At 41.5% G+C, this 15,472-nt stretch overlaps 1 protein-coding gene across 1 annotated transcript in view; it reads left to right on the top strand.

Annotated features, from left to right (window-relative positions):
* LOC115362678 (cadherin-4-like) overlaps positions 1 to 14,372 on the top strand; it is a 241,293-nt gene extending 226,921 nt beyond the window's left edge. The window contains exons 13-17 of the mRNA XM_030056714.1: positions 3,443 to 3,682; positions 5,094 to 5,330; positions 5,913 to 6,052; positions 6,171 to 6,335; positions 9,810 to 14,372. Of these exons, the coding sequence (XP_029912574.1) occupies positions 3,443 to 3,682; positions 5,094 to 5,330; positions 5,913 to 6,052; positions 6,171 to 6,335; positions 9,810 to 10,016 (989 nt within the window). The 3' untranslated portion in view covers positions 10,017 to 14,372. The remainder of the gene's footprint in view (positions 1 to 3,442; positions 3,683 to 5,093; positions 5,331 to 5,912; positions 6,053 to 6,170; positions 6,336 to 9,809) is intronic.
* Positions 14,373 to 15,472: the final 1,100 nt, after the last annotated feature.

The raw sequence follows: 15,472 nt of genomic DNA, 5'->3' as shown, positions 1-15,472 counted from the left end.
ATTAACAAACCAGCAGAATGGGGAAGCCTCCTAGCATGTGTGTGTGTGTGTGTGCGCGCGCGTGTGTGTGTGTTTGTGCCTGCTAGCATATGTGTGCATGTGCCTCCTAGCATGTGTGTATGAGTGAGTGTGTGTGTGTGTGCACGTGTAGATTTAAATATGTATGTGTTTCCGTGTGTGTAAATCTATGAATTTATATGTTCATGTATGTATGATCATTGTAATAATATCAAATTATTGGAAATAATTATCATAAGGGTTAAGGCAATTTTAACAAACAATGCAAAGATGACTAATAATAGTCGTATGTTGTCAGAATAAGGATATAATGACTCGAGGTATAATATAATTACCCTGTTATTAGTTAAAAAATATGTGGCAGTCGTAAAGTGATAATTATAATAATATTAATATAATAACCTGTTGCTATTACAACATCTGGGAACTACATTTTGACCCATTTAGAGCAAAATTTTTATGACATTTTGAGTTACTACCATACCTGGCAGTTAATAATTACAAGTTTCTACACTGCCTTTTCATGCATGCACTGGGTGTTTGTCTAACCACCCTGCAGCATCTGTACACTCGGTACCTTATTTAGTGTTGTGGAATATTAATAGCAGCAGCACCAGGTGGTCAGGACTCAAATTGTTGAGGGGCACGGTGACCCCCCACCCCCTCCTACTCCCTTGTCTTTATCTCTTGTGAAGCCACATTGAGATGTGTGACTCCTCTTGTGTCAAATGTCTTGCTCTGTTGCCATGTTTAATTGGCAGATCTGTCAGCTTTGCATAAATCTTTGTAAATTACATTGCCCTTATCTCAACCCAGAGACAGACCCCGGGGCTGCTCCCTTCTAACCATTGGCTCAGCCAGTGGGGCGTGGCAGGGAAATGACTCGTAATTGGAGGCAGCCAAGGGTCGTCGCCCCCTGACACACGCTCAATAAACAGCCCTGAGCTTATACTGCTGAGGACTCACTTCTGACTTTCCTCCAGTTTTTCAGTGCAGTATTTTCACAGCTAGTCTTTCAAGCTCACATCACACACACACACACACACACACACACATACACACACACATATATGCATGTATTTTTCCCCCCCTGCCCTGCTCTGCTATCTTGCTCGCTGATTGCTGAAAGCCTCTATTCTTTACTTTCAATTCTCTAAAATGCTGTTGCTGATGGTCTGTTGCTCTTTTCAATCAATGCAAATGGCCTCAGATGGAACTTGTATGTGTGTGTGTGTGTGTGTGTGTGTGTGTGTGTGTGTGTGTGTGTGAGAGAGAGAGAGAGAGAGAGAGAGAGAGAGAGAGAGTTTTTCCTTCTCTCCTTTGATTACACAAATTCTTGAAGCAATGTTTGTAATTATTAAATAATTACAGTTTCTTTTATCCAAAAATGCACTTATGTCTACAGCAAAGACAATATGAATATTGTCAAAGTTAATTAATTTTGTCATAAGACTGGATTTTTGATACCTCTTCATCTGTTTTTCTCACACAATGTTTTGGCAGTGTTGTACGTGATGCAGTCATGCCAATGAAACGATAACGGAATTCACTTCAGTTCAATTCAATTCAATTCAGTGCAATTCAATTCAGCTGAACTGAGACAGCGAGAGAAAAAGAGACTGCCTGTTATAATGGTCTAAGAATGACAGTGTGCTTGCCTACTTTGCATCATCCTAAAATCTGTAACCTCTCATATTACCTCAACAATCTTAAAACTTGAAGCTACAGTGGATACAAATGTAACATTAGTGTTAAATATTTTGTTTGATCATGTGCACGTCCATTTGTTGTTACTTGCTATGTAGGTTACTGGAAAAATATGTGTTGTCACCCTGTATGTTTTTAATGTATGTGCTTTTCCACTGCTTCTGTTAATTTTAGTTTTCGTTTGTTGTTGTTTTGGTGGGTTGGGTTAGTGTTGGACAAAATCCATGAGTTTATGTGATGTGTATTAGAGAATATAGCCACTTTCCTAGTTACCTAATTAGCAACATGTGCACATCTGCATGTGCACTTTTGAAGATCCTTAATAATATCCTCTTGCAATTAAGATAGGCGCATGCAAAGATTTATTATCTGTAAAGCATGTTGCAGAAGGGAGGAAGACAGCATAGAGATGGGCTACCTAATAAGCTGTTAGCCAATCGTGATGAAACACATTGTGTGGCGAACAGATTCCTAAATTAGACAGAAGTGGGACTTACAAAGTGAATGCCTCTCATCAAAAGATCAGCTGTTCATTAGGGCTACAAGCGCTGATTTTTTACTATACAAGAATCATGAAAAAAATTGCAGATTCAATTTCCCACAGTTGCAAATGGGCCTATTTTTCATCAATCTGACAAAGAAAACAACCTATTTTCATAGTTGCCACGTGGATCAAACAAAGCAAAATGATTGTATATGGAGTTTAAATGAACATAATGAACTCACTGCCACTACAGCCTGCATTCACCGCAGTTGCTTTCACACTGCTTGCACTTGCTAACGGAATGATGTGACCAAATAAGGACATCAGGAAATTTCCTTACAGTCATAAGGAGGCAAACTCAGTGAAGCATTCTCAAGTGTGTTCAACTATTTGTATACTCAGTCAGGAGTTATTTATCCAAGGCAGATGTTTAGATGTTGCTAGGCAGATCAGTATGAAAGTGATGAAATCTTCCCATGCATAAGCACTGAACGTACAGTCTTAAAGGATACAAGCAAAGAGTGATGAATGAGCGCAGATGCCAGCCTATATGTGGCATAAGTGTTGTCTCAATAACTAATGTATAATGCAGACGGTTCAGCTGATTCTATACAGTTTTGGAGGAATTTGTTTTCGCATGGGAGAGGGAGTGTGTGCACACATTTGGTATGGCAGGCAGGCAGATCTTTATCTTTGTGTACAAACTCATAGGTGACTCCCAAAGTATTTTAAAAATACATACAGACATAGACTCATTTGATTGTGTTACAATCATCATTATTATACCTAAGCCCCTCACTCGCTGATTGGGTGAAATGTGCATGTATTAGGATGGATTGTGAAGGGTTTGATTTGGCTGCAAGGGGAAAAGAGGAGGTGGAAAACACAACTGTCAGAAGTTTTTCTGTCAAGAGCAAAAATTCTCCGCTGGCTCCCAGCACCCCTGCCTCTCTCACTGTTGCATCATTTCAACCTCCATCTTGGAGAGCCTCTCATTCACTCCAGAGCGGAGCGACTACTATATATTTATTGTTTTCCCTTCACCTCATCTCTCTCTTCTCTCTCATATTTTTTGTTTTTCATTAATTCTCTCTCTCACCATATGCTTTCTCCTCATCTGCCTTCATCGCCTGTCCCTTTCTCCACTCAATCATTCCTTTCACTCCACACATCTCTTCTTGTCATCATTTTCTCCCCTTATGCTGCTATTTTCTCTGCCTCTCCTGCTTCCAGGCTCTCCTGCAGCCAGTGGCACAGGCACTCTGCAGATCTATCTGATAGATATTAATGACAATCCCCCGGCGCTGGTACCCAGGGAGGCTCAGATCTGTGAACGGATGAACAGGAACACCAAAGGTGTCAACATCACGGCTGCTGATGCTGATACAGATCCCAATGCTGGACCCTTTGTCTTTGAGCTGCCCACCTTCCCCCCCAGTGTCCGACGCAACTGGACCATATCTAGGATCAATGGTGAGGCAGTTTTGGCTCACAACAACAACAGTACTAAGGAATGTATGAAAAAGGTTACACAGTGCCACTGGGCACCAGTTTTGTTGCTGTTTTAGAGCATAGCTCCAACAATGCGGCCCTTACTGGCTCTCACCAAAATCTCTTTTATTACTTTTCTATAGAACTACTTGTATCTTGCTTGCCCTCCAATACAATCCTGTAGCAGGTCCAAGGGACGCTCCAAACATCTATCCATAAAGTACTGAAACGCGTCTTTTTCAACATATTGATTGCCCCCATGTAATGAGACATGCCACCTTTCTCATGCAGTTCTGCATGCCGAAACAAACTTTTGAGGTGATTACCAAGAAAGCTTATTTGCCTTTGCCATCAGGAGGTCATGACAGTGTGGATACCTGACAGAAATGACACTGAATCCACATTTTTGCCAAGATTTGGGATTTTAAAGGCTGTGGTCTTAAACTTTTGATCAGCTGATGAACAACCTATTTCAGTTTAATGGTTGTTTGCAATAAATTGCTTACTCATTTTTTTTTTTTTTTTTTTTTTTTTGTCTCACTCCCATTTCTTCTTTTTGAATTTTGAAGCTCTGCTTAGAACCTTCTTAAGATCCAACAGTGCAAAATGTAAATTCTTGCAATTTCTCAACTGGTCTTAAGATTTTGATCAGGAGTGTATATGGGAAGTAGTGCAAAACGTGTCTCATTACAGAGTGACAGAGTGTCAATATGTTAAAAAGGACATACCCTGGATGGTTTTGGGGTTGATCTCTGAAGCCTGCTAGCCTGGACTGTATTGGTAAGCGTGATATTAGTTGCTCTGTTGTGAAGCAGTCAACAGAATTTTGGTCCAAATCAGTCAGTATGATAGAGGGATGTCCTGATCACCTTTGTTTCCCTCTGATCCGAGTCATTTAATCTTGACTGTCTGCTACATATGCTGGTACTGAGTTCCTGCCAATATCATTATCATTTTTTTACACAATTAAAAAGCTGTGTCCCACAACCATCACTCTGATTGATATAAAATCTGTAAAAGCAAATCAGTCAATCAATCATTAAATCAATCAGTAAAACCAAATTAAACGTAATACTTCATTAAACAACTGCATCAATAGTAAATGGCCTACAGTATGGCTGCATTTTTACACTTTAGTAGCTCTTGTCATAAATAAATTGATCTGGATTTGATTGGGCATCATGTAGCCAATACCAACCCATCAAAATATGATGGGATTTGATCGGGCCTTATTCTGTGCATTGATATTAACCCAGGAAATCCCGAGTATGATGTAAAATGATAGTAAACAAGGATCCAGTTTGAAAATGCTTATGCTTTTGTGAGTGTGTTTATCAGTTATGATCAGTTCTAACATCTAGTAACTCTTCTGTTTCTTCTTCACTCAACACAGGGGACTATGCCCGACTCGGGTTGCGTTACCAGGTGTATTTAGAGTCAGGGGTGTATGAGGTCCCCATAATTGTGTCGGACTCGGGGAACCCCCCCTTGTCCAACAAGTCGATCATCAAAGTGAAGGTTTGTCCCTGCGATGAGAACGGAGACTGCACCACTCTGGGGGCCGTGGCGGCGGCGGGACTGGGAACGGGAGCCATCATCTCCATCCTCATCTGCATCATCATATTGCTCAGTAAGTGGCACTTTTCTCTCTCACATGCATCATACCCAGGCACATGCACACAACCCAGAAGGTAGAGCTGCCTGTGACTTGCTTTGATTCTCCATTCTCTAAAACAGCACAGTTCAGGGCCCAAGCATAAATCATTCACTGTGCTCTAATACATAAACATGTACAGTACTGAATTTTGTATTAGAAATGAATGCCCTGGCTGCTGGAATCCTCTCCTGCATCTCTTGACATAGACATTTTAGTCTTCTTTTCCTGTTAGGGTAAATATCTGCTGATATCTGTCTTGCTGATGATTCATGCTGCTGGGTTACTTTATTGCTGTGGGTTGCATTGCTCATACGGTTTTCAAATAGACTGTGTTTTAGAGGCAAAATCACTCGCAACTGGAGCCTTTTTTCCAGCAGAATTCAAAACTTGCTGTTGTACGTGGGAGATCTACTCTTTTCACCACCAATACATGTTTTGGAAGCCGCCCACATTTGATGAAACATATGAAGTTATTTTTACATTCTCATAACTAGGGCGAAGTATTTGCCTGTTCATCGTGTTCACGCGGTATGGTTGTTGCGTGTGTTATTGCAGGCATGGTGCTGCTGTTTGTGGTGTGGATGAAGCGCAGGGAGAAGGAGAGGCAGACCAAGCAGCTGCTCATTGACCCGGAAGATGATGTCAGAGATAACATCCTTAAATACGACGAAGAGGGCGGGGGAGAAGAGGACCAGGTGAGCCACAAACACAGACACACGGGCATATGGATACACACACACTCACACGCAGACACGCTCTCCAGGTTGAACAGCTGTCCCTCTGATACCTCTGAATTTCCCTGTGGCTCCGCAGGACTATGACCTGAGCCAGCTGCAGCAGCCTGACTCTCTGGAGCACATCATCAGCAAGCCCCCTGGTGTTCGCAGGGTGGACGAACGCCCCATCATCCCTGAGTCCCAGTATCCCATCAGACCCGTTGTCCCCCACCCTGGAGATATAGGGGACTTCATCCATGAGGTGAGCTTTCTTAGAAACACGCAAGTGGACACACACACACACACACACACACACACACACAAGCAACCTGCCTCAGAAGTCTGACGTAACCATAAATGTAACCTTTGCCCAAAAATGGAATTCCAGATCCACCACCTTTTTCTCAAATGGGGTAAATACATGGCACTTTTACATAATCATTCATGTCACAGCGATTTAAGATGGCATTTGCATTTCACGCATAGATGTTATATAGATGTTACATTTAAGACGTAGATGTTTTAATTGGAACATGTTTTTCTCTTAAATGGGAATGGATCCACTGACGTCTGCTGCTGCTTTCCAACCCAAATGATTATTGTATAAATTTATAACAACTAAAATCATTTTAGCCTGCTGCTGAGCCATAAAAAATGCCTGATTACCTATATATATATTTCTTTGGCTGATCTTAACAAAAGTATTAAGAGGTGGCAGAATCTCTGCAGCTTGTGTTTGTGTGACATATTATGAGTGATCCTTCCTGTGCCACTCCTGTCCATGCCCTTAAAAGTAGGCTCACTTAAGTTGCACATGTGGAAAAGATGAGACACACATTTGTTTTACTTTTTTTGGTGGGTTTAATGTAAACCAGTACCAAACCCAAATGAAGAACTGCCTGGAGCACCGTAGACACTCCACAAGGGAGATATTCCACAAAGGGAGCTAAGCTAAAAAGCCAGGCTTATTTCAAGTCTTCTAGCTCATAACCGGATGATAAATGTCAACTTTCACTGCTATATTGCCATCTAATTTCAACAGTGGCATTTACTGTCATACCACAGCATGTAAACTGTGAACCCGCCAACTCACCCACACGACAAACACACACACAGCCTCACATACAGTGCGTATACACATCCCACTGCTGTCCCACTGCAAAACAGTCCATTGTGTCAGATACTAGAGAAAACTATGCAAACTTAAATACTTAAATAAAAATTACTGTAGCTTAGCTTAATGCTGAAATCATTAAGAATCATTTGATGCCTGTGCGAGGCAGGTCAGACATATGGCGTGCCCCACTAATGCATTTATACAAAGAGAGCAGAACACTGTCCAACTGCAGTACTAAGATGAGCAAAAATGTTTCCTTTTATGTTTTCAGGTTGTCAGTATCTACATACATCTGTATGTACGTCCCATTCTCGTGAATGCAAAATCTCAGGAATGCCTCGAGGGAATTTCTTCAAATGTGGCACTTGGACTCCGTGATGAACCAGTTAGATTTTGAGGTCAAAGGTCAAGGTCACTGTGACCTCACAAAGCACATTTCTGGCCGTAACTCAACAATTCAAACTCAAACTATAACAAAGTTTCACCCAAATGTCAAATAAAATAAAATGATGAAGTCGTGACATTTTATATCCAAAAGTTCATCTTCACTGTGACAATATAATGGCTCCACAAAAAAAACACGTTTCTGGTCATTATTCAACACCATAACTCAGCGTTTTCACTTCATTTCTTCTCCCTGGACGACAACCAGGACAGGGGGCATCCTGTTCCCCTGGTAGTCCACTACAAGCTCGTTGATTTTGCTGATACTGAGCTTCAGGTGATAATCTTTGCTCCATGTGTACTCCTCTGTAAAAATAGGCTCTAAGTGAAGACGGCATGTTTCTCGCTGGAAATTATTCACTGGAATCATACATGTCAATATAGTGATTACTTCCATTTCACCATAAATACACTTACTTTTTATTAAATTCCTTCAAAATCTTCACTATAAATACTATGAGTCTGGAAAGACATGGATGTGAGCTGCAACTTGCCAGGTTCACAGAGGCATATGACAGTGAGGTGGTTTCATATGCAAACAAACATCCAAATGTCAATGTAAATGTTTTGAAGGAATCAGGAAGACCCCATTCATTTCTCCCATAGGAGGCGGATTGTTTGATCAGGAGGTCTTGAAATGCTAAAAAAATGACGACATGACTTCTGAGGCCTACACACCTCAACATGTATTATTCTCATCATTCCTCATCACATTATTACTCCCACTCTGCAATGCCCTATCGCTTTCACTTTCCATCGATCTAATATTTAATGTGATTACGCATTTCAAAATGCTTTTCAATTTGTAAGCTTCACTATTCTGGTAGAAACAAGGTAGAAGAGTTTAGTTTTACCTGACAGCTGTTATCACAGTGCCAGGTACACACACACACGCACGCACACGCGATGCACGCACACAGCCCATGTTGGCACACTCATGCAAGAAAATGCTGATTGACAGACTCGTGACAACACGTTCACACTCGAGAGGTGTTGGCAGCTGTTCAGCTTTGATCCATCCAGCCTTAACACTCTCTCTCTCTCCCTCGCTCTCTCTCTCGCTCTCTCACGCTCTCTCTCTTCCGCTTTCTCGCTCTCTCGCTCTTCCTCTCCCTCTCTCTCTCTCACTCACACATGTACTCACCTGATCTCGCTCCAGCAGTCTGGTAAAACACAAACACAACAAACACATGGTGTTTCTGCCACCCACTGTTCCCCTGGGGGTTTTGAAGCTCTTTTTATATTCCTGTCCACAGTGGCCCTCTGTGCCCCAGTGGAGTGGCTGAAGTCCATCCTCATCACCTGCCTATCCTGAGGGCCCACATTATTTCCCATTTTATCTGTTCCGATATGAAAGGAATATTTTGGATTTATTGACACAAGGTGGTCTGAGTCCCACACCTGGTCTCTCCCCCCTTAATGAGTCCCCATGGTCTGAGATCTGGCTGCGAGTTGGCAGCCTCTCAGACAGAAGTCAGTTTGGGCACAGCAAATAAAAACATTTTAAGCCACAACAAAACACATAAACATATGTCATCCATCCACAACAGAATACAATATAGTTTTGTTTGATTTTTTTTTATCCATCAGTAATGCTTTATTCTTGTCACAGACCAACAATACATTTATTTATTTATTTATTTATTTTGTGGTATTGCAGAATTCAGAAGTGCTGCTGTGCACTGGAGCCTGATGCTACCACTAGTGTGTTCCATGAAGTAGAGTTAGCCAGCAAACAAGCTAATTAAAAAGATATATGAAATTCTGTTCTTTATAGCAATCATCAACATGCATGAGTGAGTCATATGCCTAAACCTAACACTGAAATGTTGCTTTCAGTGTTTTCAGCACTGAGTCGGTAACAGCGCTATGCTAACAGGCTCCAGTTCATAGTAATAATACATGTCAAAACTGTTTTGGGTATTTCAGAATGTCGCAGGTTGTGCAATGCCCAATGCCTCACACCCAGTACCCATGCAATACCCATGTGTTCTTGCTCTGAGCAGGGAATAAGGCATCATAAATACAAAAACTATATTGTATTTTACTGTGCATAGATACCCAGTTTGTATGCAATGTAGATTGTGACCACCAGTGGTGCAGACAGATCTCAACCATCTTCAGCCACCCTCTGCATGTTTTCTGTGCATACTGACCACCATCTTCCTCTCACAGGGTCTTCGGGCGGCGGACAACGACCCCACGGCCCCTCCTTATGACTCCCTGCTGGTGTTCGACTACGAGGGCAGCGGCTCCACTGCTGGCTCCGTCAGCTCGCTCAACTCCTCCAGCACGGGGGACCAGGACTACGACTACCTCAACGACTGGGGCCCCCGCTTCAAGAAGCTGGCCGACATGTACGGAGGAGGGGACGACGATTAAATCCACGCAGTCGCACATGCACACGCACTAACACACACATACACATATATACACACACACACCCTCGTCCCGTCAGCTGGCCTGCCATGCTCTGTCCCTCTACCGCACGGGGCTGAAGGGCCCTCACTGAACACACACACAGCGATGACAACAAACTCACACTGACCAACTGTTGACTGACCAACCAACCAATCAGATAACCCGCCGCGAGTCAGTTTTGGGTGCTGTTCTCAACCGTCTCCTGCTCTAAGCCTGTCTGAGACTGCAACGGAAGCTCTGAATTGCAGGCTTCTCATTGTTTGTATTTCCAAAATCTCGTGCTTTGTTTTGTTTTGTTTTATTTTGAGTTTTATGCTAGATGTAGGCATTGGTTACTCCTGTCTGATTTTGTTTTTCTTTATTTGTTGAGGTTTTTTTTTTTTCTTTCTATCTTTTTTGTCAGCACTCCCCCTTAAATTCAAGCCGTTTCATGTTCCTGAGGGTTTTCACTTCTCCCTCGCTGTCAGCCCCTGCCCGCCCCTCTGCAGAAGCTTTAGGTTCAGCTGCTTACTTTGTCTGAGGGGAAGAAAAGAAACACACACAAAAAAAAAGAACAAGAACACAGAAATGAAAGTCCTTCCTGCACGCAGGGTCCTGGTTTATTCTTTCTTGAACTTGAATTACTTAGAACAGAAGCACTGTTGTTTAAGAAGTGCCTTCAGTGGTGCATATTTAGCAGACTCCCGCTAACTCAGGATTGGTTGCCATTTTCCGGGCTCGCGTGCCCGCCATATGACCCCTGACCCTTTAACTCAAACCTTCCCTTTGTCATTTCTGTTGTCCTGCAGGGCCATGGTAGCTGCGGGAGATGTCAGTGCTGATTTCAAAGGAGAGTTGACTGGCATCATTGGCATTTGAGGGTGCTTTATGTAGACATGCTGTACATAGGCCAACAGTGTGTCTTTGTAAGTTGTGGACAAATCATTTACTTTTCAAGTCAGGCATATCTGTGCTCCTAGGTCACAGTCAACTTGAATGTGATTATCGAAGTCACAACAATTACATTGTGGGACTGTCTTAGAAAAGAAAAAGCATTGTGTGTCTTTGTTTATTGTGGCTTTGATAGCAGCTGCGTTTGTTTTGAGCTCTCGTTATTTGCACCTAAAACTTGATAAGGCTTGTCGCTACATTTTGATAAGATTGATCACATGTGTTACCTCTATAATGGTATGTGAAGTGTATATGAGGGTTATTTAAGGCGACGTAATCCCTAAGGTCATTTGGGGTTTTGCATGTTTATCCCTACACACCCAAAGGTAATCAACATGGCACCAGTTATTGTGTGGTAAATGTGTCAAGAAAACTATGTAAACTGTACAAAGGCTAGGAAGGAAAAAGATATATTTTTGAAGCACCAGAGGACTTCAAATGGCTCTTACAGCATTACATACAGAATTGTCAGCTTGTATGAGCCCTATTCTGAGACCCAATCTATCTGTTTTTTTTTGTTTGTTTTTTTTATGTCTTCTTTTTTCTGCTGATTCACCGTTGTTCTATGACAAACTTTTAATATATAAACTTTGGTGCCAGTCCCTGTCGCAAAAACTGGGAGAGCTGAGCTTCAGCCAGGGATTTAGCTCCTTCAAAATCTGTCTCTCTTCAGGCAGCATTTCATTCATCTGAATTTTCCCTCTGAAATTTTTGGCTGCGAGTTCAAGAGGTTTTGAAAAGAAGTTAGAAGGAGGGAAAAGTCTGTTGTAAAGTTCTGCACTTTATCAAAGCAGAGTTACATAACTAAAGCTTCGGTGATCGCGCTCTTTATTGTAGAAGACAGTTTTGTTGTCTTTTAATAAAAAAGAAACACTACCCATGGGCATTTTTAATCACATTTCAGTCCCTCGAACCGTGTATTGTGAAATGAAACAAGAGTTTTAGTCTTGGTGTTAAATTATTTAGACATGCAAAATCTTTCACGCAGGGATCTTCGGAGATGCTGGTGAGTGATAGAAAGGTTTAATCATCTCTTATCTTCACAGTGCCATTTTGAAATGCTCTTAAATGTTGTTGTCTAAACAGCAACTCCTAGGCTTTCTAGTGCTGAAAGAATGTGATTTCTGCGAAAAAGCTCTTCAACAGTCAGCGCTGGGATTGCCACTGTATCTCCCCACTGTACTTGTGGATTTGATAGGTTTTGGTCAGGGTTGTGTGTTTAATCCACCCTTCAGATCCTCTATTAATTAAGAAGATGATGAATCCCCGGGGGTAATTCTCCTTGACGAGTGCGCCTCTACAATGTCCTTAATAAGATGTGATGGGGGAAGATTCTCCACTCCTGCACCTCTTTCTCCCGCTGCGTTCACCTGATCGTCACCCAGCAGGACCTACTCACCTACTCGCTCTAGGAGAGTTTGGCCAGACAACATTTGTTACGCTGCACTGAAGTCAAAGACGATGGGACAGAGAGTTGGCCACAGACGAAGGGGATGAAGGTGATAGATAATTATTAACGTTAACAGGGTAGGGATCTAATTTCCTAGATTCACAGATAAATGAGGGCAACTTGTACCTTGTGCCGCGGAAAACTGACAGCAGTGATTTTCAGGACACCTGTCAGCTCGGAGCAGAAATAGACATGGGAAATGGAGTGGCTTCCACAGGAAGCAGCTTGCTGCTGGATAAGCTCTTATCTTTCTTATTGCTTCTCAACATAGCTTAAAGAATATCTTCACAAAATAAACACAGCTGTTACGTTCATGATTATTTCTGACATTTAAGTGTTGTATATACATTTTATTTTGTTGTTTACACATTGGGTGGAACAAGTTATTTTGTTATATGTTGTTTTTTTGTTTGTTTGTTTTGCTTTTTTTTCTTACACTCACAGTTGTGTTGTTTCAAAAGAATACTTGGCAAGGTATATTTCACCACAAAAAAAAGCCATTTGCATTTATGAGGATCTGCAAGATTCTATATGAGCTTACAGCCATACTTGTTTATGTGTGTCCCTGTTCCAAGGTTGACTTCATTGTAGTAAAAAAAAAGTAGCCGTTCCACTTTCAAGCCAACTTGTACAGTCTATACTACCACGCGCACCCCTCTAGGCCTTACTGTATATATGTGAGTGTTCTATATTATATGAGCCCTCCGAGCGTTATTCTAATTCAGCTGCGGAGCTCCAACATTGCTGAAGGCCATCCAGCATACATGAAGACATGGTTCATGAAAGCCTTGTTTTCCCTTATGCCTATCCGATATTCAGACCTGATTCAGGGCTAAACAGAGCAGGAGGCCCCACACACTTTACACAGGGCAAATGACCTTCATAGCTATGTCATCCACAACACAATGCCATTATTATACTGAATGTTATCAATGACTAGCTATGGTACGAGGCAGCAAATCATCAACAGAGTCAATCAAACCTGACCTGCCATTCAAATGCAATCTGTGAGGGATGTAAGGGAAACTTGTTCCATAGGGTCCACTTGTCTTATTAATCTTTTCTGGCTAAACTGAAGGCTCTGGAATACATGTGAAGGATAAAGGATAATGGTGGAAGAACCGCTGCACTGCCGCAGTTCAGCCGTGTTAGCGTCATGATCTAATAAGAATGGCTACCTTATCCCAAGGCCTATTCACTAGAGGTATGCCTGGCCCTGCAGAGAGCTCCTCCGGCTCTCTGAGTGGTGTTAGGCTACGGACAATTGGTCTCATCCTGGACACTGCCTGACCATGGAGACACACATGACGGGAGGCTCCAGCAGCAGTCAGACTTTTGTCCTGCCATGGCCAGGACCTCAAAGACAGGCAGCAGGGTCTCATACGAGTTCTCCCAATGCTCAAGTTTCAGTGTACATAATGTAATATTTGCTTGAAGCTAAACAGACCAATTTAGGCAAACTGTAACTGTACAATTGGAGCTTTTTTTGCATGTGTCTCTTTTTATAATGGACAGATGAGTTCTATAACAGTAACCATACAACATTTTAAAATGTGTCGCAGCCCGCATGACCGAGGTTGCAGTCCAGAAGGAGTTCTCGTGTACCATACTCACATAGGTTCAAATGGAAAGAAAGAGGGTGGGGAGAAAATGAAGAAAAAAATTAAAAAATAATTGCACAGTTATCAAGTCAAAAGACTTTTTTGTAAACTGTCAACAGCACAAATATTTTGTATTGTTGTTTGTACCATTTTGTAAGAAAAGTTAAGAAAAAAATGGGAAAAAAAGGGAAAGAGTCTGTTGTTTCAAGCGTGTGTTTCTAGTGCCACTGCAATCTTGGTTTCCAAATACCGTACAGTACATACGCAGCCTTGCAGATCAACCTTGTAATATAGACGCTGAGCTGGAGACTCCCCGTCAGCACCCTGTGTTATAAATAAAATTTCCTCTCCTTATAAGAACACTGTCTCCTGTCCCTTCTTTCTCTTTCAGCGCCATGTGCGGCGGCATTTCCATGCATTCATTAGGCCTTTGATGAAATTATTTGATTATTTTCTATCTGTTAATGTGATGCTTAGTCAAAGGGTCAGGACCTGTTTTGACTACAGTTTGTTACATAAACTGAAAGAAACATTTTCACCTGTTTTGTCTAATTTGCACTGCATGTCAACTGACAATTACAATTTTGAAAAAAAAAAAAAAAAAAAAAAAAAAAAAAAAAACGACTCACCCATTAATAACAGGTGACAGAGCACAGCAAGAATGTCAGAGATGGAGGAAAGTGATACAAATTATTTTAAATGTCACAAACAATGTGCTTTTACGTTTAAAGTGCAAACAACCACACTTGCACCTAGAAATTCATAAGGCTCAAAGCTGTTTAATGTGCCACATCTGCACTCTGAGAAAAGTTGTCATGATTGTCTTTTTGCTGCTTAACTATTCTGTTGAAGTAAGTCGAGTCCCAGCTAGTCATCTTGAGATGAGATTGATTTCCAGTGACCTTGATCAAAATGCTATTAGTTGTTGTCTCTTAGATTTGAATTTGTCTGCAAAGATGCATTACACATAAAAAATAAAAAAAAAATTATAGGTGTATACTTTTCATATATAAATACATAAAATATGCATACATACACACTTGCATGCTGTCATGCATCTCATTAACACACAAACTCACTGGGACGGACTGCATTTGAGATGCTTGTCGTCATGGCACTGTGCAAATATACTTGATTCAAATATAAACGGCCTTAATGGTTTTGCATAAACAGATTAATCTCGGAAACTTCTCCACCATGTTAATGTTGAAATCTGACGTACCTCTGTTTGCAGTGGTTTAATTGGTGGATGATTGAGTTTCATATTCCAACTTGGTTAGGTGACAGTCATGTACAAACATAAGCACAAATGATCAACACAATTAAGCCTGTTCATTTGTCAAGTCTGCCTAACAGGGCCTTCTTCCAAGGTGTGGTAATGAAGTCTTTCCCAGCTGTGGCAGATGAAATGCAATGAGAAATGAGCTCAATATGAA

This window comes from Myripristis murdjan, chromosome 7, assembly GCF_902150065.1.
Source record: "Myripristis murdjan chromosome 7, fMyrMur1.1, whole genome shotgun sequence".
In the NCBI taxonomy this organism is placed as follows: Eukaryota; Metazoa; Chordata; class Actinopteri; order Holocentriformes; family Holocentridae; genus Myripristis; species Myripristis murdjan.
This window is presented reverse-complemented; position numbering and strand designations above follow the sequence as displayed.